The sequence below is a fragment of the Protopterus annectens genome, chromosome 3.part0 (genome assembly GCF_019279795.1).
Source record: "Protopterus annectens isolate FY-2018-M chromosome 3.part0, PAN1.0, whole genome shotgun sequence".
Taxonomy (NCBI): domain Eukaryota; kingdom Metazoa; phylum Chordata; order Ceratodontiformes; family Protopteridae; genus Protopterus; species Protopterus annectens.
Window position 1 is genome coordinate 1,882,924,972 of NC_056731.1, and position 27,632 is coordinate 1,882,952,603.

General features: G+C 39.9%; 1 protein-coding gene across 1 annotated transcript in view; it reads right to left on the reverse strand.

Moving 5' to 3' along the window:
• Nucleotides 1-555: 555 nt before the first annotated feature.
• Nucleotides 556-27,632, reverse strand: part of LOC122797155 (SE-cephalotoxin-like) — a 130,294-nt gene continuing 103,217 nt past the window's right edge. The window contains exon 3 of the mRNA XM_044065963.1: nt 556-3,381. Within this exon, the coding sequence (XP_043921898.1) occupies nt 920-3,381 (2,462 nt within the window). The 3' untranslated portion in view covers nt 556-919. The remainder of the gene's footprint in view (nt 3,382-27,632) is intronic.

Below are 27,632 nucleotides of genomic sequence, written 5' to 3' on the forward strand. Positions count from 1 at the left end.
CATTAGACTCTCCTTATTGTAGATTGCACTGTTCTTGTTCACTGGAATGTATATAAACAGTTTATTTTCTATGTAAGTAGTCTGGACTGTTCTGTTATTGCTTAAATTTCTGTATGTTTTGTTTGTAAAATGTTTTGTATTTCATCCAGGCTGAAATTGGTCAATATTGATTAGTGCAACACCCTGGTAAACAAATATATTTTTTTTTTTCATAAAACAGCTGAGATTTATAATCAAAATAAAGTTAAAGACAAATGAGACACATGCTAAAAATGTATACTCAGAAAAACATGGAACTACATCACCGAACATCACTTGACACCTAGCTTTTGGCCTGTCTCTCCCTACCACTGTTGTTCAATTTTTAATTCATCATTGTACAAATGCATACCACATCATATCATTACTTTCTTTTCAAACAAGCATGACATTTAAGAAAACTTAACCACTATCCTGATGGTTTTGAAATAATATGATTGTACTTTTACACAACTTTGCTAGTCATTATATGCATTGAAAATAGGAAAATAAATACATTCACTACCAAATTATCAATTCTGTTTCAACTGTAAATTTATTTAAATGTTAGTCTTTGTCAAAATGATATTACTCATAATGTGCACCAGATGTGTTCTTCAATAAAATAATTTCTAGTAAGTGGCATTCAGTGACCTGTTATTTTATGTGAGGTATTATGACTGGAACTGTATGTGCAATAACATTTAACACTAACAAAAGAAATAAACAATGCACATAAAGAATATAATATTTGCAGTACAAATTAGCAGATGTATACATTTTTTTTAATTTTGTATATTTGTAAACTGGGTAAGTCCATTAGACATAAGTATCGACATTCAGATGTGACCTGGAGGAACTAAAACAGTCAATTGAATTGCTGTACATTTCTTCATATTTTCTACCATTTCTGAAATATCTGCCATGCTTCACACCTGCAGTGCTCTATGTACCGTCCAGGACAGGTTCTAGTAGTAATCCATCCGTCATCATGACTGACCCAGTATGCTTTGTTTTCTGCAGGAGTAGAATAAAGAAGAAACACAGTGTCAAGATTTCTAATAGGCTTTCCTCTACAAGACTGGCGAACATCAGAAGAGCATGAACCAGTTCGAGCCTTTGAATAAATCCAGAACAACTCACCACGACATTCTTCACGCATTTGATCTCCAGGACAGCTTCTTGTTTCACATCGGCTGCCACTAACCCAGCAGCTCAGCCAGTGTTTGCCTCTAAATTTCAGTCCCACAGTATCACCAAAATGGATGGGGTCCCCTGGTTGCCTCCCTAGTGCATAAATAGTAAATGTCTCTTTTCCACAGTTATCCCACTCAGAAGTATCCATTGAGCCCCCAGGACATGTCCTTCGCCTGCAGTCATCTCCTGTGTCACAGCTCAGCCAACTGTCTGAGCCACATTCATTTTTCAAAGCTATGACCTTTCCGGAACGTATATAGTCAGGACAGTAAGCTTCAGATTCATCTTCATTGTTTGGGCAGTCATAGACCCCATCACACAAATCTGAAGTTAGAATGCATTTTCCACTTCTGCATTCAAATTTGCCAAATTTTTGTTGGCAACATTTCTCTTTGCTGCACGGTCGTACTTCTTTCCAGTCACTACCGCAAAGTTGTGTGGTAGGACCAGAGCAATCCCTGGTTCTATACTGGGTTCCTTCTCCACATGAAACTGAACATTCACTCCAGCTACCCCAGGCCAGCCAATAGTAGTTACACTGGGGAACTGCACTCCATTGCACCCCTGATGGTCCTTGAATGCACTGAACAGAAGCAACAGAGGGTGTTTTGTTTGAAGAACAGCTTAAAGGAACTACCATGCCTTCATAACTCAGCTTATCATCACAGAAATTTTGGTTTAGATCTGTCACCTTTAACTGCGAGCAGCTTGTTTTTATCCAGTAAGCTTGGTATTCACCTTGTCTTCCTTGGTTAAGTCGAAGAAAATCATCTAAGCTTTCACTATCAAGTTTTAGATTGTTTTGAATTTTCCATTGCTTGTGCACTAAAAGAGCTTCAACAAAGGCTTGATCGAGGGACGCTAGAGATTTCAGTAATACTGTAATATCTGTGGAATACTTGTAGGAGCATGCATTGTTATACTGGGCAAGATAGTTACTTTTGAAAGTGTTAAAAAAGTCTTTCCCTTTCACATCGGCTATACCATCACCGAGGAGGAGTCCTTTTAGACGGGCTAGTAAGTACCCCCCTGATTTTTCTTTCATAAAAGCTTCCATCTGTTGTCCAAAAGAATCCATTGTTATGTTTCCAGACATCAAATCTTTATAAAGTCCTGCGACATAACTTACTTGATAAAGAATTTCACTATGTTTTACTAAATTCTGTGTATAGAAAAGCTGATCTTTGACACTGTTAAGAATAGTCTCTATATTATTCCCCATATTTCGAACTTCAAAGAAAACATCCACTACTGTTGGAACACCCGTTGCAATCTGAAACATCTTGCGCAGGACAGCAAGGTACTTTACAAATTCATCATTTAGCTGTATTTTTTCTTCACAGTTTTTTCCATCATATTCATCTTCACAAATGCACACATAATTTGTTCCAGTGAGAAACTTGCAAGTCCCATGCTCATTGCAAATTTCAGATCTGCTACAAGGATTTGCCACTGTTACTTCTGGAATCGCAATCCAGTTCCAGCGAGCAAGCTGTGACTGGATGTGAGCTGAAATGCAGTTAGTGTTAGACCCATGTGCACTAGTGCAGTGGGAAGCAGGGCTATCTTCTAATATCTTTCTCCTGTCATTTGCAGTTAAATGCTCTATCATTATGGAACGAGGGCATTTTTGTTTAACTGGGATAGTATAAGAGGAAACAACATGGTAATCATCATGGGACAGATAGCTGACAAAGGCTTTGACTCTAGCAATATCTGTACAAGTCACATGGTCAGTGATAACATCTTGCCACGCTACAATGATGCCTTTATTTTGGTCTGCGTACTCTGGAAATTTAAAGAAGTCTGTGCCCCTCTCTTCCAGTATGCTAATACGGGTCTTTGCACCTATGTCAGATGTTTTTGCAACTGCCCAGCCATACCATGGATAGCGACTGGATAACTTCTTATATAATACATCGATTATATTGGAGGAGGAGCTAGAGGCCTTACTGAGGATTTCACTGGTGTCCCTTTGGGCATTCTCAGCTGTTTTCATCATGCAGTCATATATAGATTGTCTGAAGAACGTCCTAATTTCTGCCATGTACTTCTGTACTTTGGAAAGTATTTGCCCTGCCTGGTCAGGAAGTCCTTTAAAATGGTAATAGGTCACTGTTTGGCGGGCAGCACTTATCATAAGCATTTTCAGTGTAAACATGATCCCTACAAAAATAAATAAAACACACATTATTAGCATAGTATTCGGTTATTTCATAAATTAAAAAAATAATAACTGAATATTTTAGATGATTTGGTGCAGGTGGCAATATAAAGGTGACATTAGGGGGTATGTTTTCTTCTCATAGAAGAAGGCTATTTCAATAGTTTAATAATACAAACTGTGTGTGTGTTTGTGTGTGTGCGTGCGTGCGTGTGTGTGTGTGTTTATATACCTTTATTGGGTGTCTTTACAGCTTTTTTTTAAATCTTCCAGACTTTTGCATGTAGTACTTCGAACATACACACAAAGAAGTCTTTATAAAATATTGCTTTATGCAGGACGGATATAAAAGATTAGTAGATGCCATGTTCAGTATCTGTATTTTGCTTTGCTACAGAACCCAACAGACACTCGCCTAAAAAGACCATGTTCTTCTAGTAATTCAGTCTTTTTTTGGGGGGGTATCTGACAAAGGCAGGCATATTAATGAAAAAAATATACAATTACATAAAAATATCACCACCGGGCCCATTCATAAATGTAGCTGACAGGTTCTGTGAAAAATTCACTACCCTTTCCCCTGCGCACTTACCCCAAGACATCCCTACCATCTATCCTCTATATTGTATCTCTAAAGAGCAGGTTGTGAATGCCCTGTCTAAGGTCAAAAACACAGCATCCATGGGACCTGATAACATCTCAGGCTGCATCCTACATGGGCTCAAACAAGAATTAGCAATGCCATTGAGTACTCTTTTTCAATCACAGTCTAAGCACTGGCTTCATCTCAGCTGAATGGAAAAAGGCCACAAATATCCCCTTGGACAAAGGTGGTGCTTCCATTGACCCCAGGAACTACAGACCTATTAGCCTGTCTAGCCTTATCTGTAAGGTCATAGAGAGAATCATCATGGACCTTATCAACAAAGATATTAGTAACCTCAAAAGACTTGACCCTACTCAATTTGGATTTTCAAAGGGCGATCATGCCTGTTAAACCTGGTGGACTTCTTCAAGACAGTCACGAAGGCCCTTGATGAGGGGAAATCTGTGAATACAGTCTACCTAGACTTAGCCAAGGTCTTTGACACTATCCCCACTCAGGCATAGTTGACAAACTCACCCAGCTAGGTATCAACCCATATACCATTAGATGGTCGCTAACTGGTTCACTGATAGAACCCATATAGTCAAAATAGGGGAATCCACCTCTAACAGCAGACCTGCAACCAGTGGTGTTCCACATGGATCAGTCCTGGGATGCGTACTGTTTGGAATCTATTACTCAGAAGTGTAAGCTAAAACTAAAGGTCTGTGGCTGATAAAGTTTGCTGATGACTGCAAACTGGGAGTGGTCATAGAATCTCCAAACAATGTCAACAGCCTACAAAAGGGTGTTACACAAACAAATGACTGGTGCCAAAGTCATGGCCTTAAATTCAATGCAAAAATGCATTATCATCCCTTTTAGTAAGAATGATGTTCCTGCCAACCACCACATCAATAATAACACCCTAAGTATGCACTCAGTGGTGAGAGACCTGGGCACACAGGTTGACAGCAACCTTACCTTTTACCACTACGTCACCACAGTGGTAAGAAGGGAATTTTATATTGCTCATTTCATAAGTAAGGGCATTGCATCCAGGAAAAAAGTTCTAACCTCCCTGTACTCTTCCCTTATCAGGCCAATAATTGAGTACAATGCCCCTTTTGGTATGTACCTTTCCAAGCACCTGCAGTAATTGGAGATCGCAAAGGTTCCTTACAAGGAAAATTCAAGGTCTTCAGCATCTGTTCTATGAGGATCATCTGATATCATTGTCACTTTATTCTGTTTCATAAAGACTACTCAGAGACGATCTCTGCCTTGCATATAAGGCAATCTTTGTCCCTGCTTTATTGGAAATGCTGCATATCTGTAAGTCAAATAGTATATGGGTTACTCCCTCTAATGGCCTTAACCTGGCATGTGACATTAATAGAACCTGCTGGAAGGACAGATTTGTCTCCCAGAGGTTACATTGCAAATCCTACATAACCAGCAGCTTAGTTTCAACATCTTTTATAAAACTGGTCTATCTATCCCATTTTTGTAATTATTTCATTTCTTTTGGCTGTGGTGCCTGTTTAGGAAAGTGGGTTATGTTAATCCACTACTCTTTTGTGAAAAAATATACTTTGTTTTTTCCCTGAACTACCTTTCCCATACCTTTAAACTGTGCCTTCTAGTTCTAGCATGTCTTTAGCTCTGTATATTCCTTTTGTGTGTGTGTATAAGCTTTTGTCATGTTTCCACTATGGCTTCTTTCTTCATAACTGCACCTGCTCTGCTCTCTTTATATATCTTCTCGAGCAAATTACACAGTTATGTTGCTCTGGTCTCCACTGTCACTCAACTCATTCACTAAACTCCATATAGTGCTCTTCTGGGGTCTTAACAACTGCCTATAAAGTGTGACTAACTTTTCTTCATTCACTCATTCATTTTTATTTTTTTTTTTTAAATAAGGAATCTAGTCTATCTAAGACCCTTGTTTAACAATAACTTGGTCACAGGACGAGGGTAAATGCATTATAAAAGGATCACTAGAATTAACCAATCAACACATTTTTGAGAGGCAGTGACCAGAAACGAACCCTGGACCTTAGAACTGTAATGTAGGGAGTCTATTATGCCACACTGGTACTCATCCAGTTTGTACAAATGATCAATACAATGTTTTAGTTTTGTACTGGTGATGCCTCTTCCCTTAAATCCAAGTGTTCTGCCAGCTGTTATCACTGCTCTCTCTCATACTGCTTTATACTGCTTCCCTACCGTTATTTCGTCTGATATGACCACATCCGACACCTTTTCCCGCCTTTGTTATCACTGCTATTTTTTTTTCTAGTTGTTTATGACTTTTCTGCATTCTTCCTCTTCAGTTTTATGAGTTTACATTTATTTGCACATTTTTCAAACTATGTGTCTAGTTATGCAGATCCCATTTCATCCCTTATGCACGTTATTGTGAACCAATCTTATTTACCTTACTAACTTCAGAATTGTATTACCAGGGTTTTAAATGAACCACCTAATGCCAAGTGCATTACTCCTTTACTCTGTGACCTGGTAACAGCAACATCACTTTTTAAGACTGTAGTTCCTACATATTGTATGGGCAGCCACGGTGGTGCAGCGGTTAGCGTTGCCACCTCACAGCAAGAGGTTTTCCACTTTGATACTCAGCTGGGGTGCCTTCTGTGCAGAGTTTGCATGTCCTCTCTGTGATCGCGTGGGCTTCCTATGGGTGCTCCGGTTTCTTCCCACATCCCAAATACATGCTGTAGGTGGATTGGACACTCTAAATTGGCATGTGTGTGTGTGTGTGTGTGTGTGTGTGTGTGTGTGTGTGTGTGTGTGTGTGTGTGTGTGTGTGTGTGTGCCTTCTGTGGAAGGCTGGGCTTCAGACTGACACCTCGACACTGTAAAACTCCACTGCCAATCAATGATTGGACGAGTGATCCGCTGTGGCGACCCCTAACCGGGAAAAGCCGAAAGAAGAAGAAGTAGTTCCTGCATATTGTATCTTATATGGTTTGGGTCCCTATGTCCCATCTAGACAGGTTAAGTTCTTAGCAGGGGACTTTTGGTAATTCACAGCATGTAGCTGAAGGATCAGATAAGCATTTATTTGCCTACCTAGCCCACTTTACGTGGAATGGATTACCTTCACTGATTTGGGCATGCAAAACTGAAGTTTCATTCTGGAGGTTCCTCAAATATCATTTATTCAGGTCAATGCATCTCGACCCATAAGGAGAGCCATTATAAAATAATTTTATTTTATTCATTTGCTAACTGGGGAAGCTCTTTAGACATGACCCCCTTTTTTCAGGGGTGACCCAGGATCACTGTGTAGTTAGGTGCCTTGGTCAAAGTCACAGAGTAGGCAAACGCATGCTTAGAAAATGAAATCATGGGTTAGATTATATTATCCATATTAATCAGTAGTTAATATTATTTATTTAGGCTGCTTTACTACACTACAGTTTATGAATTTTATTTCAATTATTCTATTTATTTATAGATTTTTCTTGGTTTTATTGTATGGTGATTTGCAAAAAAAACAATAAAAAATAAAAATTATAGATGAATCGTATTTCATGTCTTTTCTTCAACAACAACAAAAAGTTATATATTTCCTTACAATCTGTGAAATGAATTATTATAATGAATGGTATAACTTATTTGGCTACTTGCCACATCATTTGGTGCATGGATAAAATTCAATTCTTCCATCAGTTTTAACTGATAAATCACCTGCACATGTCAGAAATATGAGGAAAGGCAGCATATTTCTGTATTAGATGATGCATACAGAACATTTGCTGAAGCTAAATGCCATATACAAGCAGTTACAGTCTATGGCTGAAAGGTAAGAGATTACAGGGAAGGTGAACTACAGACAGGTAGACTTTACTGAGTGGAAGAGTCCTGGAGTTGGCATTAAACAAGGTGGCATGGTTGCCTTTCTGAGGCGCAGATGTATAAGGGTATATGTGTGTGTGTGTGTGTATGTGTGTGTGTGTGTGTGTGTGTGTGTGTGTGTGTGTGTGTTTTTGTACCCTATGACACCACAAAAACTGGGCCTACTTTATGCGCTCGAAACACAAAAAATCTGAATCCAAATAGCGTGACACATAAAGACCGAACCCCGAATATGTCGAACTTACTAAAGCGTGTAATTTAAAACCTCGAACCGTCATAGTTGGCCAACCCACCACAGCCAACACACTACTTACCCAAACACAATAAAAGAACACATAGATACACTAACCAAAACCCTACTTCTAACCCTAAATTAAAACACCAAAACCCTACTGCTAGCCCTACACTAAACCCCACATACACAACTATCTATGCACTATCCTTAACTTCTCCCAAATCTTAACGTCCATAACTACCGCACACTTCCCCTATGGAGCTATACCCAAACAAACTAAATATTCCACACACATACACTTAACAAAACCCTACACAAAACCTTACATACACTACCTACCTATGCTCTTACCTTCACCCCTCCCTAACCCTAAGGTCCGTAACTATCGCACACTTACTTTACGGAGCTATACCACAGATGGGACAACTATGCAAATTCGATATTTCCACTTTCGCGGTTTTGCTCGTTTGACATATTCGCGGTTCGCTCTTTACATGTCGCGCTATTTGGATTCGGGTTTTTCAGCTTTTGAGCACATAAAGTAAATACCAGAAACTGAGCAGATAAGACAGTGATGGAGAGCAACGGTACCACACCAAAACAAACTTCATCAGAAATACAGATGCAGATGTTATATACAGAAGTCATATAACAGAGACTGTGAATAAAATAAAGCAGTCATAGTAGGAGAATAAATCAAAATACATCTGTGAGAAATACACACATGAAAGTATCTGTCACATGGTCTTTGCTCTGAGTGCTTATAGATTAATGACCTATGCACAAACACGAGTGTGTGAAATACTTTGGAGGTTTATGACAATAGGGAAGCTGTCAAATTGCTCTGAAATATGTAAAAGTACATGAATGGTAGTTATCAGCACTTACAAAATGAAACATATGGCATACATGTTGTGGTGAAATGATACACCTGCTTATAAACTGATTAGGAAAATATTGAAGGTACAGAAAGTCATTCAGAAAACTGATCTTGGGAAAGGGTAAAATGAATGAATTATGCAGAAATACCCTGTGGTACATGGGCAAGTAGATTAATATATATATATATATATATATATATATATATATATATATATATATATATATATATATTCTTAGTTTTAGCACTTACATTTACTTATTCATGCTCAGCACTTGTTCAGAACTTGTAAGCACTAAGTAAGCTACTAATTACTATAGCACTCAATCTTCCTCATTACCTAGAGGAAAACAGTTTTTGTACTTACTTTTCTCACTTGCTTAGAGAAAAACAGCTCTTGTACTCACTTTCCTCACTTATCTAGAGGAAAATAGTTTTTCATTCAGGCATGTCCAAGGGTCGGGTCCCAGTGTTCTCTCCTGTCTATCTGATGAATCTGGGCATCTTGTGGCAATGTTGAAATTGCCTCATGTACACAGACAACCCTCTCCTCCTACCACCCAACACTACATCCTGTGAGAGATGCACTTATCTAGCCAAACTGGAGGTAAACCTCTCTCCAACCAAGACTGAACTTGACAGTCATGAGGAGAAGGTAAACATTTGCACCACACCACACTCATCACATAGTCTCACTAAATCTACACCACCAAGATCCACACATAGTAACACAAAAACATTCACGGAGGCTCTCAATAATAATCTGTCTAAGCAACAGAGACCTCCAAAGCAGAAACGCAAGCAATCTCCATCCCCCAACCCAACCCAAATGACACATAGCCCACAGACTCAGTGTTCCATTCAACCGCAGCCAATAAGGCAAAACAATGTACCCATCACACAAGTCATAGGTGACTTTATAGTCAGGCACACTGATGTCCCACTAACCAGGCTAAACAAGGAGAAGGTTACTGTCAGCTGCCTGTTGGGTGCCAGGATCCACCACATAACCCACGCACTCAGGTCACTCTACAACAAGTACAAATATGACTCTATCATTGTCCATGTTGATGTGAATGACGTGAGACGTACCTCCCTGGACTACATGAAAAGAGACATGGAAGAGCTCTCCGATCTTGTAGCCCAGGCAGGTATGACCCTAGCCCTGAGTATCATTTTGCCATCACCCAGAATGATACCGCAGTACAAACACAAAATGATTGACTTCAACAACTGGCTAAGCTTCTGGTGTCATTCTAATGGGATCCAGTATCTGTCTTCTTGGGATGACATGGTCGACAGACCACGATGCTTTGCCACAGATGGCCTGCACCTGTCGCCCCTGGGATTCCGGATACTGGCTAAGGCTCTTGCTGTCTCTATAGTGCCTTTTTTAGGCAAGGTTCAAATAACAAATTCACCACCATAACAGGAACAGGCAAGCAAAAACTGAGGGTAATGCTACTCTATGCTAGAAGTCTAAATCTCAAAATGCACTCACTCGAGGCACTCCTTAAAATGGAGAACATCGATATCTGTGCAGTGACTGAGACCTGGTTCAAGGCTCCAGAGAGCACCCCTGCACTACCAGGCTATAACTCATACCACACTTTTCGGCCATGTAACCTGGACCGAAACACCAAAGGTGGAGGTGTGTCCATATTCATCAAGGATATCCACTCCTCCAGGCTAGTTGCTCAGAATAATGCATCCAAGGTTATACAACTGCAACTAACTCTGGGCAAAACCGCAATCCAAATTGTAGCTTGCTACAGATCCCCCACCATGCCCCAGTATTCCCACTCCTCTTTTCTTGATGTACTGGAAAATATTAGGGTTCAACCAAACACCCTAATAATGGGTGACTTCAACTACCCCACCATTAACTGGGAAAACTACTCATGTACCAACTCCTTAGCTCAATGCTTTCTGGAATTCATAAACTCTAATGCCCTGGATCAACTTATCCACACCCCCACCAGGGGCAGCAATACCCTAGACCTAGTCATTACCAGCATGAATGACCGGTGTTCCACACCTGAAATCAACTCCTCGTTGGTCTGATCCGATCATAAGCTAATCACCCTTGATATCCACATCCCGCCCCCGCCCCCCATTAAGGAAACTACAGTAAAAAATTTCTCCAAAGCTAGCTTCATGCTTCTTAAGACAGAAGTGGTGAACTTCATGACACCCATGCAGATGGACAATACAGTTACAACTGCTGAATCATACACAAATGCACTACATAAGCACTTACAAGAGTGCATGGATCGTGCTATCCCAAACAGAACCAAGATGTTATCTTCCAAAAAAAGGAAGCCAATCTGGTGATCCCCTGCCATAAACAAACTGTACAACAGAAGGAAGAAACTGTTGCAAAAGAGAGTAAAATCCCATGAGTGGAGGAGCTCCCTGGTCAGCCTCAGTAAGAAGCTGAGATCCCTTATAAGATCCTCCAAATCTAGCTACGAAAACAAAATCACCACTAATTCCAGGAACAACCACAAAGCATTCTGTAGCTATGTCAAGAATCTGGATGGCAACACCCAGATCTACTCTGAGTTACAGCACAAAGGCATGAAAATTACAGAACCAACTGATATTGCCAACATCCTGGCAGATAGGTTCAGTGCTAACTTTATCCCCCTCTCACCCTCTTGTTGTTGTATCTTTCGGCTTTTCCCAGTTAGGTGTCGGCACAGTGGAACTACAGTCTGCTAATGATTAGCAGCAGATTTTTACGTACCAAGGTGCCAGCCCTGACGTACAACCTTCAACGAAGGTACGCCCATTCATGCATGTCTCCACACAGAAGACGCTTTAACTGAGAATCGAACAGGACAACATGTTACTGTGAGGCGACAACACTACCGCAGCACCACCACCATTATCCCCCTCTCACCCTCTAAAGGGCCCATATCTATACAGGAAGAATGCAGAGTCCCTGTAATCACAACTACGCAGGTAAAAGCTGCACTCTCTAAAGGCAAAAACACAGCGTCCATGGGACAGGACAATATCCCAGGCTGCGTTTTACATGAACATCAGAACGAACTGGCTCCCCACTTAAGCACCATGTTCAATAATAGCTTCACATCAGGCTTTATGCCCACTGAATGGTGCACAGCAACAGTTATCCCACTCCACAAAGGGGGAGCCACCACTGATCCCAGGAACTATCGAAGACATTGGTAACCTCCAAACTCTGGATCCCACCCATTTCGGGTTTGTGAAAGGCAGATCATGCCTCCAGAACCTGATCGACTTCTTTGAGGCAGTCACCAAAGCCGTAGATAAGGGTAAGGTGGTTCACACAGCCTATCTTGACCTCGCCAAGGCTTTCGACACCATCCCCCATTCTGGAATTATAGCTAAACTCACTAAACTAGGTATAAATCCCTACATTACAAGATGGGTTGCCAACTGGCTCACTGACAGAACCCACACTGTAAAAGTTGCAGACTCCAAATCTGACCTCAAAACAGTGACAAGTGGAGTACCACAGGGTTCCATCCTGGGACCTCTCCTGTTTGGTATCTACTTCTCTGAAGTACAGGCTAACACAGAAGGCCTCTGGCTAATGAAGTTCACAGATGACTGCAAACTAGGAGCCATAGTCAAGTCCCCAAATGATGTGGACATTCTGCAGAAGGGCCTCGCTGAGACAGATGCCTGGTGTCAGAGACATGGCCTCAAGCTCAATGCCAAAAAGTGCAGTGTCATCCCCTTTGGTAAAAACTCTGTACCCATGCACTACCACATAGGCAGCAATCTACTTAACACCAAATGCATGATAAGAGACCTTGGGACCCAGGTGGAGAGTAGTCTCTCCTTTGATAGTCACATTGCCACAGAAGTCAGGAAGTCCTTCTATGTGGCACACCTCATCATAAAAGGGTTCTCATCCAGGAAAAAATAGGTCATTGTTCCCCTCTACTCGACACTCATTAGACCCATTATAGAGTACAATGCCCGTTTTGGAATATACCTCACAAGACATCTGCAGCAGCTGGAAAGGCCACAGATGTACCTCACAAAGAGGATGGCCTCAAACAAATGCCCTACACTGACTGCCTCAAAAAACTCCAGCTTTACTCTGTAGCATATCACCTACTTTGAGGTGATCTCTGCCTAACATATAAAGCTATGTCAAACCCAGAGCTGTTGGACATGCTACACCTAAATAAATCCCAATCCCTCTGAGCTACACGCTCTAGGGACCTAAACCTTGTCACCACAATAAACAGGGCATGCTGGAGGGATAGATTCCTGTCCCAGAGACTTCCCATACTCTGGAACAGGCTACCCATCTATGTCAGTAAGTTCTTCATTAGCACTCTTCAAGAAAAATCTTGATGAGTGGATGGGAAATAGGAAATACACCCCGGGGATCACTTCTGTGTCTCTGCTCGACAGTGGCACAGGAAAATAACTTCTTGGGTGGCATAAGCCAGGGAACCTTGTTGGCTCAGCTTATGTAGGCCCTTGGGCCAATAGCCTAGTACCTTCCTATGAACTTATATGTATGTATGTATGTACATATATATATATGCCTTTCCAGTAATGCTCCTCATCCCACACCTCCTTTCTCTAGGAAGCCCATATCAGTCAATCCCAGAGTAAATTTGTTGGTGCCCATCCAGTCATTTAGGTTATATTTAAAGGAAAATAGTGAATCACACTGTGTAACATGCAGTGGACGTTTATTCTAGACATTTCTGAGGCACTGCCTGTCTCTCCACTGTGTTTTTATTTATCTTTTGGTGAAAATGTAGGTCCCTAGTATAAATATTTGTGCAGATATTGGGCCTGCAGAGATACAGAATATCCAGGACAACTGTGTCTCTAATGACATTGTAAGTGAGACAGAGATCTTGCCTATAAAATTTGTAAAACACTGAATAAAGGGATAAAGCTTCAAGGCTATCTTGGTAGCTCAGGGGCTTTAGGACTCCAATATTTTTGGTAAGGAACCTTTAGGGTCTTTCTAATTGTTTGATATATTTAATGAGATTTATCCCAAATGGGGCATTCTATAATGATCACTGGTCTATTCAATGTTGAATATAAGGACGTGATTACACTTTAGACAATGATGGTATTCCTTTCACAATTAGCTGTGCTAAATAAAAAGATTGCCTGTCAGCTGTTGTCACATGATGGTCTAAAGAGGAGGAGTCATCAACCCAAGCTGTTCCTAGGCCTCTGACTACATTTTAATTTTGTAGGGTATGTTGTCTATACAGTTTGGTGTGGAGTGAGGTTGTGGATCAAAACTGATGATACTACACTTTTTAACATTTAGTTTAAGCCCATTTCTAGTACACCAAACGTTTACTAGGGAGACTTCATTCTGGAGGATCTGGGTGTCAGAGGGTGACTTAACAAAGACCCTTAATTTTCAGTCATCTGCAAGCCAGAGGTATTAACTCTGTGCTTGGAGATGAGAGAAGTAAATGCAGATAAGGAGAGGTCACAGCACTTTCATACTTTCTGATAAGGCAAATGCAACTCAGCCTGTGTGGGTTCTGTTTTTCAGCCAGTTTACAAGCTATCCTGCAACATATGGCTCTATTTTTAAATAATTTAGCTTCCGTATGATGCCAATATAGTGAACTGTGTTGAAGGCCTTGACTAGGTCAATATACACCATGTGTACTGCAAGGAAACCGACTACAACCTCCATAACCATTTCAAAGATGTTTACTAGATTCAGTAGACATGATCTGCTCTATATAAAGCCAAAGTGCTGAGGGCCATAGTTTATGATCTCAGTTGTAATACATTCTATGGCTTTGTAGATGAGGCTGGTAAGACTGATAGGTCTGTAGTCACCCTGGTTGGTTATAAGGCCATTCTTATGGTTTCTACATTCTGTGGCTTTGCAGATGAGGGGAGTAAGTGATTCAGGTATTTCAGGGTTTGGGATAGAACTCTCAGAGGTGAACAAGGCACTAAATTTGTTTGCAGGGATATTAGCAATGTGTATTGGGTCAGAATAGGAGACTTCATTATGATTATGTTCAGAGCACTGTAGGGTATTGTTTCTTAGTGTTCTAATATAGTTAAAGAAAGAAGGATTTTAAATATTTGTCTTCAGAGAACAGCCTAAGTTCATGGGTTTCTTTAGTGGACCTAATTGTGTTCCCTTTGGTTTTTTTTGTTGCAAAGCTTGGGGTATTACCATTAGCATAATTGTTAAGATGTTTACCTCACAGACACAAGGCAACAGTTTGATTTTCACCTTTGAAAGAAAAATTAGCTGGACTTAAAATGACGCACAAGGGTAGTTAGTCTAGTACTTGCATATAATACTATCTTTGGGAAAAGGGGGGTTTCAATCTACTAAATATCTTTAGGGGGTTCTTTCTTTTGTTGTATAGTTTATTAATGATGGTGGACCACCAGAGTAACTTGTTTCTGAATTTTCCCTAATACTTGATTCTGGTGCAGACTGCTAGCTCTGTGCATTTTTCTAAATGGATGCAGAATTCCATAGAGAAGCTTGCTGCAACTGCTGGGTCAAGGGCATGTCAAGAATGTTGTGTCCTATAAGAATATATTTACCACCTGCTCAGGGGGAATTTTTTTTTATTAAGTCTAGGAATTTTGGGACATATCCTACATTGAAAGTATAGGTGTTCCTCTAGTGTAGTTAAAGGTACCTAAAATAATAGTTTTTGTTAATAAGATAATAATATAGAACACTGAGGAATCTTACACAGTCATATAGATGTTCTGTAACAAGCTATTAGTTAATAATTAATCCATTCTAGAGTTATCTATAGTTCAGGGCATTCAGTTTGTGGGTCCCTGGGCTATGTCTGAAGGTAATATACTCCTTGACAAATATAGAGACTACACCACAGATTCTGTTAGGTCTGAATGCCTGAAGATGTGCAAAACCTTGGTATGGAGAGAGTGTTGTTTTAACATTTAAACCACGTCTCAGTAACTAAACCAAAAAGTAAAAAAGTCACACAGACTAACCAATTAGAAAAAACTACAAAAAAACCTAGCCAAGCTAGAGTTTTCACTGTGTGATACCTTAAACCTATTGCAATAGAAGCCCATGGAATATATGCAAATGACAGCTTAAGGACATGAAGTGTTTCAGCTGTATGACTTCTGAACATCCATGACTGTTTACCTTTTCTTTTTAATTTTAAGTCTTCATGGATACATTCAAGCTAATAAAGCCAAACCCCACTAGCTATAGACATCAGTGAGAGATGCACTTACATAGCCAAAATGGAAGCAAAGCTCTCTCCACCCAAGATTGTGCTAAACAGTCAAGAGGAGAAGGTTAACACCCACACTACACCTCAAGCAACACATAGCCCTTCTAAACCCGCACCACCAGCACCCACATATAGCAACACTAAATCCACATATGCAGAGGCCCTTAAATGTAACCTGCCCAAGCAGCAAAGACCTCTGAAGCTGAAACGCAAACAAACACCAATCACAACCAATGTGTCACATAGTTCACAACACCAGTGTGCCACCCAGCAAAAGCCCCTAAGGCAAGACAATGTACCTAACACTTTAGTCATAGGTGACTCTATAGTCTGGCACACTGATGTCCCTCTCACCAGGTTAAATAAGGAGAAAATTACAGTCAGCTGCCTGTCGGGTGCCAGGATCCGCCACATAACGCATGCACTCAAGTCACTCCACAACAAGTACAAATATGACTCTGTCATTGTCCATGTTGGAGTGAATGACTTGAGACGTACCTCCCTGGACTACATGAAAAGAGACATGGAAGAGCTCTTGGATCATGTGGCCCAGACAGGTATGACCCTAGCCCTGAGTAACATCCTGCCTTCGCCCAGAATGATACCACAATATAAGGATAAAATGATTGACTTCAACAATTGGCTAAGCTTATGATGTCATTCAAAGGGGATCCAGTATCTGTCTGCCTGGGATGACATGACTGACAGACCACGATGCTTTGCCTGAGATGGTCTGCACCTGTCATCTCTGGGATTCAGATTACTGGCTAAGGCTCTTGCCACCCCTATAGTGCCTTTTTTAGGCAAACTTCAAAGGACAAAACCACCACCGTAACAGGTACAAGCATGCAAAATCTGAAGGTAATGCTACTCAATGCTAGAAGTCTAAGCCTCAAAATGCACTCTCTTGAGGCACTCCTAACAATGGAGAACATCGATATCTGTGCAGTAACTGAGACCTGGTTCAAGGCTCCAGAGAGCACCCCTGCAATACCAGGCTACAACTCTTACCACACATTTCGGCCACCAAACCAGGACCGAAACACTAAAGGTGGAGGAGTGTCAATATTCACCAAGGATATTCACACCACCAGGCTAGTTGGCCAGCACAATGTGTCTGAAATTCTCCAAGTGCAACTAACACTAGGTAAGACTGCAATCCAAATTGTAGCTTGCTACAGATCCCCCACCATACCCCAAGATTCTCACTACACCTTTCTAACCATACTGGAAAATATTAAGATAGAACCAAACACCCTAATACTGGGTGATTTTAACTACCCTGCCATTAACTGTACTCATGTCCCAACACCTTTGCGCAACGGTTCTTGGAATTCATAAATTCCAACGCCCTGGATCAACTAATCCATAGTCCCACCAGGGGCTCCAATATCCTAGACCTGGTCATTACCAACATGGAAAATCAATGCTCCATACCTATGGTCACCCCCTCGTTAGTCAGGTCTGACCATAAGCTAATCACCCTTAACATCCACATCCCAACCCCATCCCCCAGTAAAGAAACCACCATAAAAAACTTCTCCAAAGCCAACTTCATGCTACTCAAGTCAGAAGTGACAAACTTCATGACACCCATGCAGACGGGAACTGAAAGTTCAACTGCTGAATCCTACACTAAGGCACTGTACGAGCACATCCACTCATGTATGAATTGTGCCATCCCAAATAGAACCAAAATGCTCTCATCCAAAAAAAGGAAGCCAATCTGGTGGTTCCCTGCCATAAACAAACTTTACAACAAAAGGAAGAAACTTTTGCAGAAAAGAGGAAAATCCCAGGATGCAAAAAACTCCATTACTAACCTCAGTAAGAAACAGAGATGCCTCATAAAATCCTCCAAAGCTAGTTACGAAAATAAAATTGCCAAAGATTCCAAAGACAACCACAATGCATTCTATAACTATGTCAAGAATCTAAATGGCAATGCTCTGATCTGCTCTGAGCTAAAACAGAATGGCATTAAATATACTGATCCGAAGGATATTGCCAATATCCTGGCAGATCGATTCAGTGCCAACTTCACCCCCCTCTCACCCCCTAAATGGCCCATCTCAATACCGGAAGATTGCCAAATTCCAGTAATAACGGCCACACAGGTACAAAATGCACTCTCTAAAGCCAAGAATACAGCATCCATGGGACCAGATGACATCCCGGGCTGTATACTACATGAACTACAATATGAACTGGCACCTCACCTAAGTGTCATGTTTAATCATAGCCTCACCTCAGGTTTCGTGCCCACTGAGTGGTGCAGAGCTACAATTATCCCAATCCACAAGGGGGGATCCACCTTGGATCCCGGAAACTACCGTCCCATCAGTCTGACAAGCCTTATCTGCAAGGCCATGGAGCGTATTATCATGGAACTTATAAACAAAGACATTGGCAACCTTCAAACACTGGACCCCACCCAGCTTGGGTTTGTGAAGGGCCTATCTTGTCTCCTGAACCTGATTGACTTCTTTGAGTCAGTCTCCAGAGCCATGGACAAGGGTAAGGTGGTCCATACAGCCTATCTAGACCTTGCCAAGGCCTTTGACACCATCCCCCACTCTGGAATCATAGATAAACTTACTAAGTTGGGCATTAATCCCTATGTCACCCAATGGGTTGCTAAATGGCTTACTGATAGAACCCACACTGTAAAAGTAGCCGACTCCAAATCCAGCTCCAGACAAGTGACAAGTGGAGTACCTCAGGGTTCAGTCCTGGGGCCGCTCTTGTTTGGCATCTACTTCTCTGAAGTACAGGTCAACACTAAGGGACTCTGGCTAACAAAGTTTGCAGATGACTGCAAACTGGGAGCCATTATTGAATCCCCAAATGATGTGGATACTCTACAAAAGGGCCTTACAGAAACAGATGCTTGGTGCCAGAGCCATGGGCTCAAGCTCAATGCCAAGAAATGTATTGCTATCCCCTTTGGGGAAAACATGTATCCATGAATTACCATATAGGTGGCAGTACACTAAACACAGAAAGTGTGATAAGAGACTTAGGGACACAGGTGGACAGTGGTCTCACCTTCGATAACCACATCGCCACAACAGTCAGGAAATCCTTCTATGTGGCACACCTCATCACGAAGGGCTTTTCATCCAGAAAAAAGGAGGTCATTGTCCCACTGTACTCATCCCTCATTAGACCCATTATAGAATACAACGCCCCATTTGGTATGTACCTCTCAAGACATCTGCAACAACTGGAAAGGCCTCAGAAATGCCTCACTAAAAGAATCACAGGCCTAAAGCAGATGCCCTACGCTGACCGCCTTAAAATACTCCATCTTTACTCTGGTGCATATCGTCTACTCAGAGGCGATCTCTGCTTAACATACAAGGCCATGTCAAACCCAGAGCTGTCGGACATGCTACACTTAAAGAAATCCCAATCCCTCAGAGCTACATGCTCCAGGGATCTAAACCTTGTCATCACAATAAACAAAACATGCTGGAGGGATAGGTTCCTGACCCAGAGACTCCCCAGACTCTGGAATAGATTGCCCATACATGTCAAGCAGAGTGCCTCTTTGGACCTCTTCAAGAGGAACCTTGACGATTGGATGGGAGAAAGGAAATTCACCCCAGGGATCATGTCAGTTGCCCTGCTAGACAGGGGTCCAGGAAAGTAAATAATGTGGGAAGAAATAGCCAGGGAATTGTTATGGCTAGGCTTGTATAGGCCCTAGGGCTGATAGCCTAGTACCAACCTATGAACATCCATGTTTCAGCCTTATGACCTGCTCAGCGCAGCATAAGTGGACTGTTTGGCTGCACTTTTGAAACACGTTTTTTTTTTTTAAACCCAGCTGGTGTCCATAGCCATTAAGATATCTGCAAAATATCCCAACTAACATCCAAAACAAAAAGTAAAAGTATCAAAAGGCCACACAGACTAAATAATTAATAAAAACTACAAGAAAAACCTAGCCAAGCTAGAGTTTTCACTGAGTGATACCTTAAACCTCCTGTAATAGAGGCCCTTGGGATATATGCACATGACCCCTTAAGGACATGAAGTGTTTCAGGTATATGGCTTCTAAATGTCCATAACCTTTTAGTTTTTCTTTTTACTTTCTTATGGATAAGGAATAAATAACCTTCTTTGATGGATAAAAGAATTTCTGTTTTTACTGAATGAGGGGCAGGGGACATAACACTCTGATATTCATCATTGAAAACCTACGAAGAATGACAGGAAATGTGCTGGAAACAATAAACAACACTTGAAAAATTATAGGAGGAAATCTTAGTTGGTGAGCAACTATCTTAATGATAGTTATGATGAATCCTATTAATGTTGGTACCTTAAATGTGAGTTGTATAAGAGGAGAGAGTAGAAAGAAAGTAGTATTTTAGGAGTTTCTGTTCTTGGGTGTTGATATTCTCCTCATACAAGATCATAGGGATCAGGCAGGCTTTGAAGAAATGAGCTGGGTTGTAGATGTATGAAGGAGTAGAACAGTCTGAGTGCTTGGCCAGGATGTGAACGTGCAAATAACAAGAATGTAGCACACCCAAATACTGGGATTATTGTGAAAAGCTGCAGTAGACCTTAATGGAGTTAAGATGTTTTTTTACCTTGTGAGAGAAAGACTTTATTGATCATGTGTGTGTATGAGCAACATTCACTTCTTTCAGAACAAAACTGCAAAAAAATTGAGCTTTTTTTTGCAAGATGTAACTAGAGTTTCTTGGAGTGGGTAGATATGATTTTAACTAAAGGAATGGGGCTGAGCTTGGCACAAGTGAAAAGAGAGCAAGCAGATTGCTCTTCAAAATGTTATGGATGGTGAGCTGAGGAGAATATATTTGATTTCTTTTTCAAGAAATGTTTTTTTCTTAAGATGACTAGGGTAGGTTATGTTTGTCTTGGTATTGCGAAAAGGGGTTTTATTTGTCATGGCAAGGGTTGAATGTCTAGTCTGTTTTGGATTATGGGTGCAACAGACAGCAGTGTGCCATTTTATTGTTTTCTTATTGATTGCTAATATCCCTTTTTTTGGCCCAGCTCCCTACTGACCATATAGCCTATTATTTTACCCAATAACTGTTTTATTCTGTTATCTTGCCAGCTGATGATTTGGTTGTGTAGATCTATAGATTAAGAATCAAGAGGTGAGTGGTCGTCATTCTCGCATGGCATGTTTTTTTATTATGCCTTTCTACTCTCTTTCTCTGGCAGCAGGCAAACATAGCTATGCTGAAGCCTGGCATAAGTGTAATTTTCCACACACCCTACACTCAGCTAGAATGTGAGCTGTCCTTGGCACATGTATTACTTGCTCTGCTGGACTTTGTGTCTGTGCCTTAGTTTTGTCCCTCCTCTAAATGTCATGTGAGCCTCGAGGTTGACTACCTATGTACCTTAACCTAGGACAGGTAAACTGGCTTTAACCACTTACTCCTACCCCTTCCCAGAAGGGGCTGCAGTCAGAGATGTACCCCTCTGATCTCTAGAGCTGTCTGGTGTCAGTGGGGATCTATCAGACAGCAGTGCATATGGTGGATCAAGATTTGTAAACTGTAGGAAAATACTCTGAAGGATGTTTCTCTTGAAGTCTCACTTGGTATAAGTGATAGCATTCAAAAAATTAAGAAAGGATTACTTACTGTTAATATAGCATCAGCAAAGGTGTAGGGAACTGAAGCATAAGGGAATGTCTTTTAATTATGACTGTGTAAAGAAGATGGATGGTCTGATCCATTCTAACTTCTACTAGCTCATTGACCACCAATATCAAAGCTCCTGTCACTCAAAGCCATTGATATTAAGGAAAATCCAGTCCCATCACTCAAAGCCATTGATATTAAGGAGCATTCAGTCCCATCACTCAAAGCCATTGATATTAAGGAAAGTCCAGTCCCATCACTCAAAGCCATTGATATTAAGGAAAGTCCAGTCCCATCACTCAAAGCCATTGATATTAAGGAAAGTCTGGACCCATCACTCAAAGCTATTGATATAAAGGAAAGTCCAGTCCCATCACTCAAAGCCATTGATATTAAGGAAAGTCTGGACCCATCACTCAAAGCCATTGATATTAAGGAAAGTCCAGTCCCATCACTCAAAGCCATTGATATTAAGGAAAGTCTGGACTCATCACTTAAAGCTACTGATATTAAAGAAAGTCCAGTCCCATTACTCAAAGTCATTGATATTAAGGAAAGTCCAGTCCCATACTCAAGGCAATTTATATTAAGGAAAATCTGGTCCTATCACTCAAAGTCATTGATATTAAGGAAAGGTTGGCCCCATCACTCAAACCTATTGATATTAAGGAATTAAGGATAATCTGGAACCATCACTCAAAGCTATTAATATTAAGGAAAGTCAAGACCCATACTCAAGGCTATTTATATTAAGGAAAATCTGGTGCCATCACTCAAAGCCATTGATGTTAAAGAAAGTCATATTCCTTAGTACAGTAAGTGCAGTGCACCTTTCCTACCACTGCACATATTGACAGGCATACAGATACACTAAATAAAGCATTTCTACAGGTGGGGCAAACCTCCCTACATGATCCAGATGGGGAGGACCTGCTACTTGCATATACTAACTAATATCACACAATTACAGGGAAAGGTATATAGTCTAAAAGCTTGTACATAGGGCTTTTTCCCTATTTATTTATTTATTTAGTTATGTATCTGTTTATCTATCACTGGTTAACCAGGTGAGTGACTGGATCCAAACACCCTCTCCAGGTATGACCTGTGCTATATAGGCAAGGACAGTAGTGAAATTCAGAGAATATTGCAAATAGTCATGAACATAGTGATATACAAATATTCTAATACAAAAATAGCTTTTAAGACAACTGCATTAAAGGAAAGCTTCATAATCATACAAGTCAGATTACAACATTACAACTAGTCTACTAAGAGGTGATCTCTACTTGACTTACAAAGCCATGTCTGACCCAGCTCTGTTAGAAATGCTACATCTAAAGAAATCCCAGTCCCTCCATACCACACGTTCCAGAAACCTCAACTTCATTACCACAATCAACAGAACATGCTGGAGGGACAGGTTCATAACCCAGAGACTGCCCTTGCTCTGGAATAGACTTCCTATACATGTCAAGCAGAGCACCTCAATGGCCCTTTTCAAGAGAAATCTTAATTAGTGGATGGGAAATAGAAAATTCACCCCAGGGATCACTCCAGTGGCTTTACTCAACAGAGGCACTGGGAACTAAGGTTGGGTGGTGCAATGCCAGGGTAATCCTATGGGCTAGTCTTGTAAAGGCTCCAGGGCCATTAGCCTATATGAACACACCTATGAACCTATGATAACACATTTGTACTGTAGCTCTACTTGTGCACTTCACATCAGTGATACATAATATGTCAAGGAGCAAAGAATTATTATCTATATAGAAAAGGTTATCAGAATTTTACTTATGAGCTAGCTACTAGACTGATAATACTGTTATGTATTTTGGTAAAGCAAACTGAGTTTTTTGTCAGTTAAACAACAGTCCTTGGTCATATACATTAGGCTAGACATAGTTCTTATAATATAAAATGTACACTGTTGGCATGACAGAAGTAGGTGATTTTAATTGTAAAATGACATGGTGATATCTAAAGCAGTGTGGTATATTGTCAGTGGAGACAGGCACATTTCTCAATAGTTTTTCCCAGTGTCATCGATAACAAATAAGAACGGCAACAGATGGTATTTGTGTATGACAAGAAGGGTTAAAAGAATGTCTACAATAAAGAAAGTGGGTCAGGCTTTTGTATTTCCAGTAAAATTATTGTTTATCTTATTTCACCCCCTCCCATTCTAGGTACGCATTTTCATCACAATCTCTGCACACAGAGGACAGTCTATAAACATGACACTCAGTGACAGGTAATTGCAATGTTGGTTCTTGTCAAGTAGTGCTTAGACAAGATGTCCTGCTCCCAATATCTGAGAGACATTCAGGCTATTGTGGACAGCTAAATGACTATGCACAGCATAAGGTCCATATTTTGGGGTTTGTCCAGCATGGCAAGAAGAAAGATAATCAATTTATACTTCACATTTGGTACATGGTGTTAGGAAGAAATATGCTACTGTGATTTTTTGTTTGTTTGGATGATTTCAGGCCATGTGTTTTAGAGTTGGGGAAGGTATTAGCTATTGGTTTAGAACCCATTTTGAATGGAAGATTTGGTGACTATTTATAACTTAATAATGAGAGTAGATTGGGAAAGGATGATCCATCATTTAGTTTTATAGTTGCCTGTACTGAGTCATTTGGTTTATAAGTTCATAAGTGGCTAACTACCCTAAAGGGCCATTTTAAGCCTAGCCAATAACTCTTGGTCAGAATCAAACCCTGTACCTTGTGTCTGTGAGGTGAAGACCTTAACCATTATGCCAAACCCATCCCATGGTAGTGTTGCTTAGGGTTCATAATTATGTTAGAGTAGGACAGTGCTGTGGATTTGCTGTTAAAAAGGTGCAATAAGGATGATTTGAATAATGAGCATGTGTTTGCAGATCTGCAGATATCAGTGCTCTATTGTGCTACGTCATGACACAAAAAAAATTGACCTTGAACTCTTGCTTCTACCCTTGACTTGGAAAACAGTCCTACACTAGCTGGGAAGTCACAAAACAGATAGTTAAAATAGCTCACTGATAAAATAAGTGTCACGTCCCAACAGTCCGTATTCAGCATAAATCTCTTTATTTTTCACCAATGTTAAGTGCTTTCATCTACTAGTCTGTAGATTTCATCAGAACATGTACCCATTCCTAGTCATCCATTTAAATACATTCATTCTTTCAATCACATTCAAGACTGCATTACATTTGAATTTAAATAAATTACATATTAAAGAACTAGCATCTAAATTGATGTCTATACTCATGAATTACACTAAAACATATATAACAAATGTATGCTAACTTATAAAACACCAATATTACATAGTTAAAATACACTAAATTTGCAAAAAAAATATGTTGAATATTATATAATACATATTATACATAGCTAATTATATATAAAAATGTATAAAAAGTTAAAAAAAAGTTTCATATAACAATGCATATGCATATCTAGTGGGAGACTGTTATAACTAAATATATTAAATTATGCTTTCTATTTGATTAAAGGTGATGTATGAAATATAAAATAAAAATGTATTTTGTAACTTCTAAAAGTATGTATTCAAGCAATACATATCGTTTTACAGATTCTACATAACAATTCATACCTATAGTAAGGGTTTAGTGGGGATACATTCATTTAATCCTGGGGGATTGGCTGCATTTAACAATATTTGCCACTTTACCTCTTTCTCCCCCAGTTTAGCCTTAATATTTCCCCCTCTTAGACTTGTCATGACACAATCTAAAATAGCAAACCTGAAGGTGTCACAACTACTACTAGTTTCAAGATGCCTATATAGGGCATTGTTCTTATCTTTCTTTTTTATACAATACAAGTGATCGTATATACGATTCCTAAGCCTTCTATCCATTGTTCCTGCATAGAAACCCAGACACTTGGTACACTTACCTAAATATATTCCATGTTGGGTCTGACAATTCCCCTTCTTAAATCTTATTTTAATTTTATTAGGGTTTCCCAGTGTTATAGTTTTCTCCTCCACAATAGCATGACATTGGTTGCAGTGTCCACATCTACTAGTACCGTCCCTTGTATCTTTGAAGTTGTTACCCTTTAGTAGTAGTTGCGACACTTTCAGGTTTGCTATTTTAGATTGTGTCATGACAAGTCTAAGAGGGGGAAATATTAAGGCTAAACTGGGGGAGAAAGAGGTAAAGTGGCAAATATTGTTAAATGCAGCCAATCCCCCAGGATTAAATGAATGTATCCCCACTAAACCCTTACTATAGGTATGAATTTTTATGTAGAATCTGTAAAATTATATGTATTGCTTGAATATATACTTTTAGAAGTTACAAAATAAAGTTTTATTTTATATTTCATACATCACCTTTAATCAAATAGAAAGTATAATTTAATATATATTTAGTTATAACAGTCTCCCACTAGATATGCATATGCATTGTTATATGAAACTTTTTATAACTTTTTATACATTTTTATATATAATTAGCAATGTATAATGTGTATTCTATAATATTCAACATATATTTTTTGCAAATTTAGTTTATTTTAACTATGCAATATTGGTGTTTTATAAGTTAGCATACATTTGTTATATATGTTTTAGTGTAATTCATGAGTATAGACATCAGTTTAGATGCTAGTTCTTTAATATGTAATTTTTTTAAATTCAAATGTAATGCAGTCTTGAATGTGATTGAAAGAATTAATGTATTTAAATGGAATGGGTACATGTTCTGATGAAATCTATGGACTAGTAGATGAAAGTGCTTAACATTGGTGAAAGAACTAGTCAGGGTTCACAGATATGCTTCTTTGGTGACTAGCTGGGAAGTACTACACTTACTACATGGGATTTACAGAGTATATAACATGGTACCAGAATGTATATGAAAGTATCAGGTGGTTACTATGCAAACTGTCCTAATTCTTCATCACCTTCTACAGAAGATAGTCATCTTATTCCAATCACTTTTTTCCATGGGCTAATTCTCCCCAGTGATTACTTGTTCCTGGCTTTGCTTGGTTGAGTGTGTCCTCAGTTTACAGCAATATCAGTCTACTAGTGGCATCAGATTGATCACTGCTACTGTTGTTGCCCCCCTCGGAGTATTTCTCAGCTCTGACTAATTGTTTTAGTATTCTGCTATATTGGTTTAAGTTCAGTTGGTCTGCTAACATGAATGTTGACATCGTGAAGGTAATCTACTCTACATTGAAAATGGAAATGTTGACTTCCTAGAATGCAAGTGCTGAGGTTACTTCCTGGCATATGCAAATATTACTTAAAAAAAATGAACACCCCCATGGGGGCTGTACCCCCTCATCCTGCTATTTATATATACTAACTCCAGGACTGCACAATCCCCAGAGAAAGGGCATACTCTCCTATCTGGAGACTGGTGATCTCCCACTCCTGTCGACTATCTACATAGTCGACCAAATACAGTCAATTAAACAGATGTCGACCAAACCAATGGAACCCATTATATTGTACTATTACTGAGATGCTGTCTACTGTGCCATTTGTTAACCAGTAGGTTACATAGTACCTTCATGCATGTTTTTAAATCTTTGTGTGTCATGTATTACTTCTATTTTCACTGCACTGTATTTAATACTGTGATACCGGAACCTGCTGTTGATGTCCTGATTACTGTGTTGTGGAATTCACGCCTATATTATCAAAAGTCTATTGTATCATTTTGTCTATTGTATTAATTGTCTCTTGGAATCTTAGAGTCTGTTGTTATCAGTCACTATTAGATTATTGTGCTGTGATATCAATGAC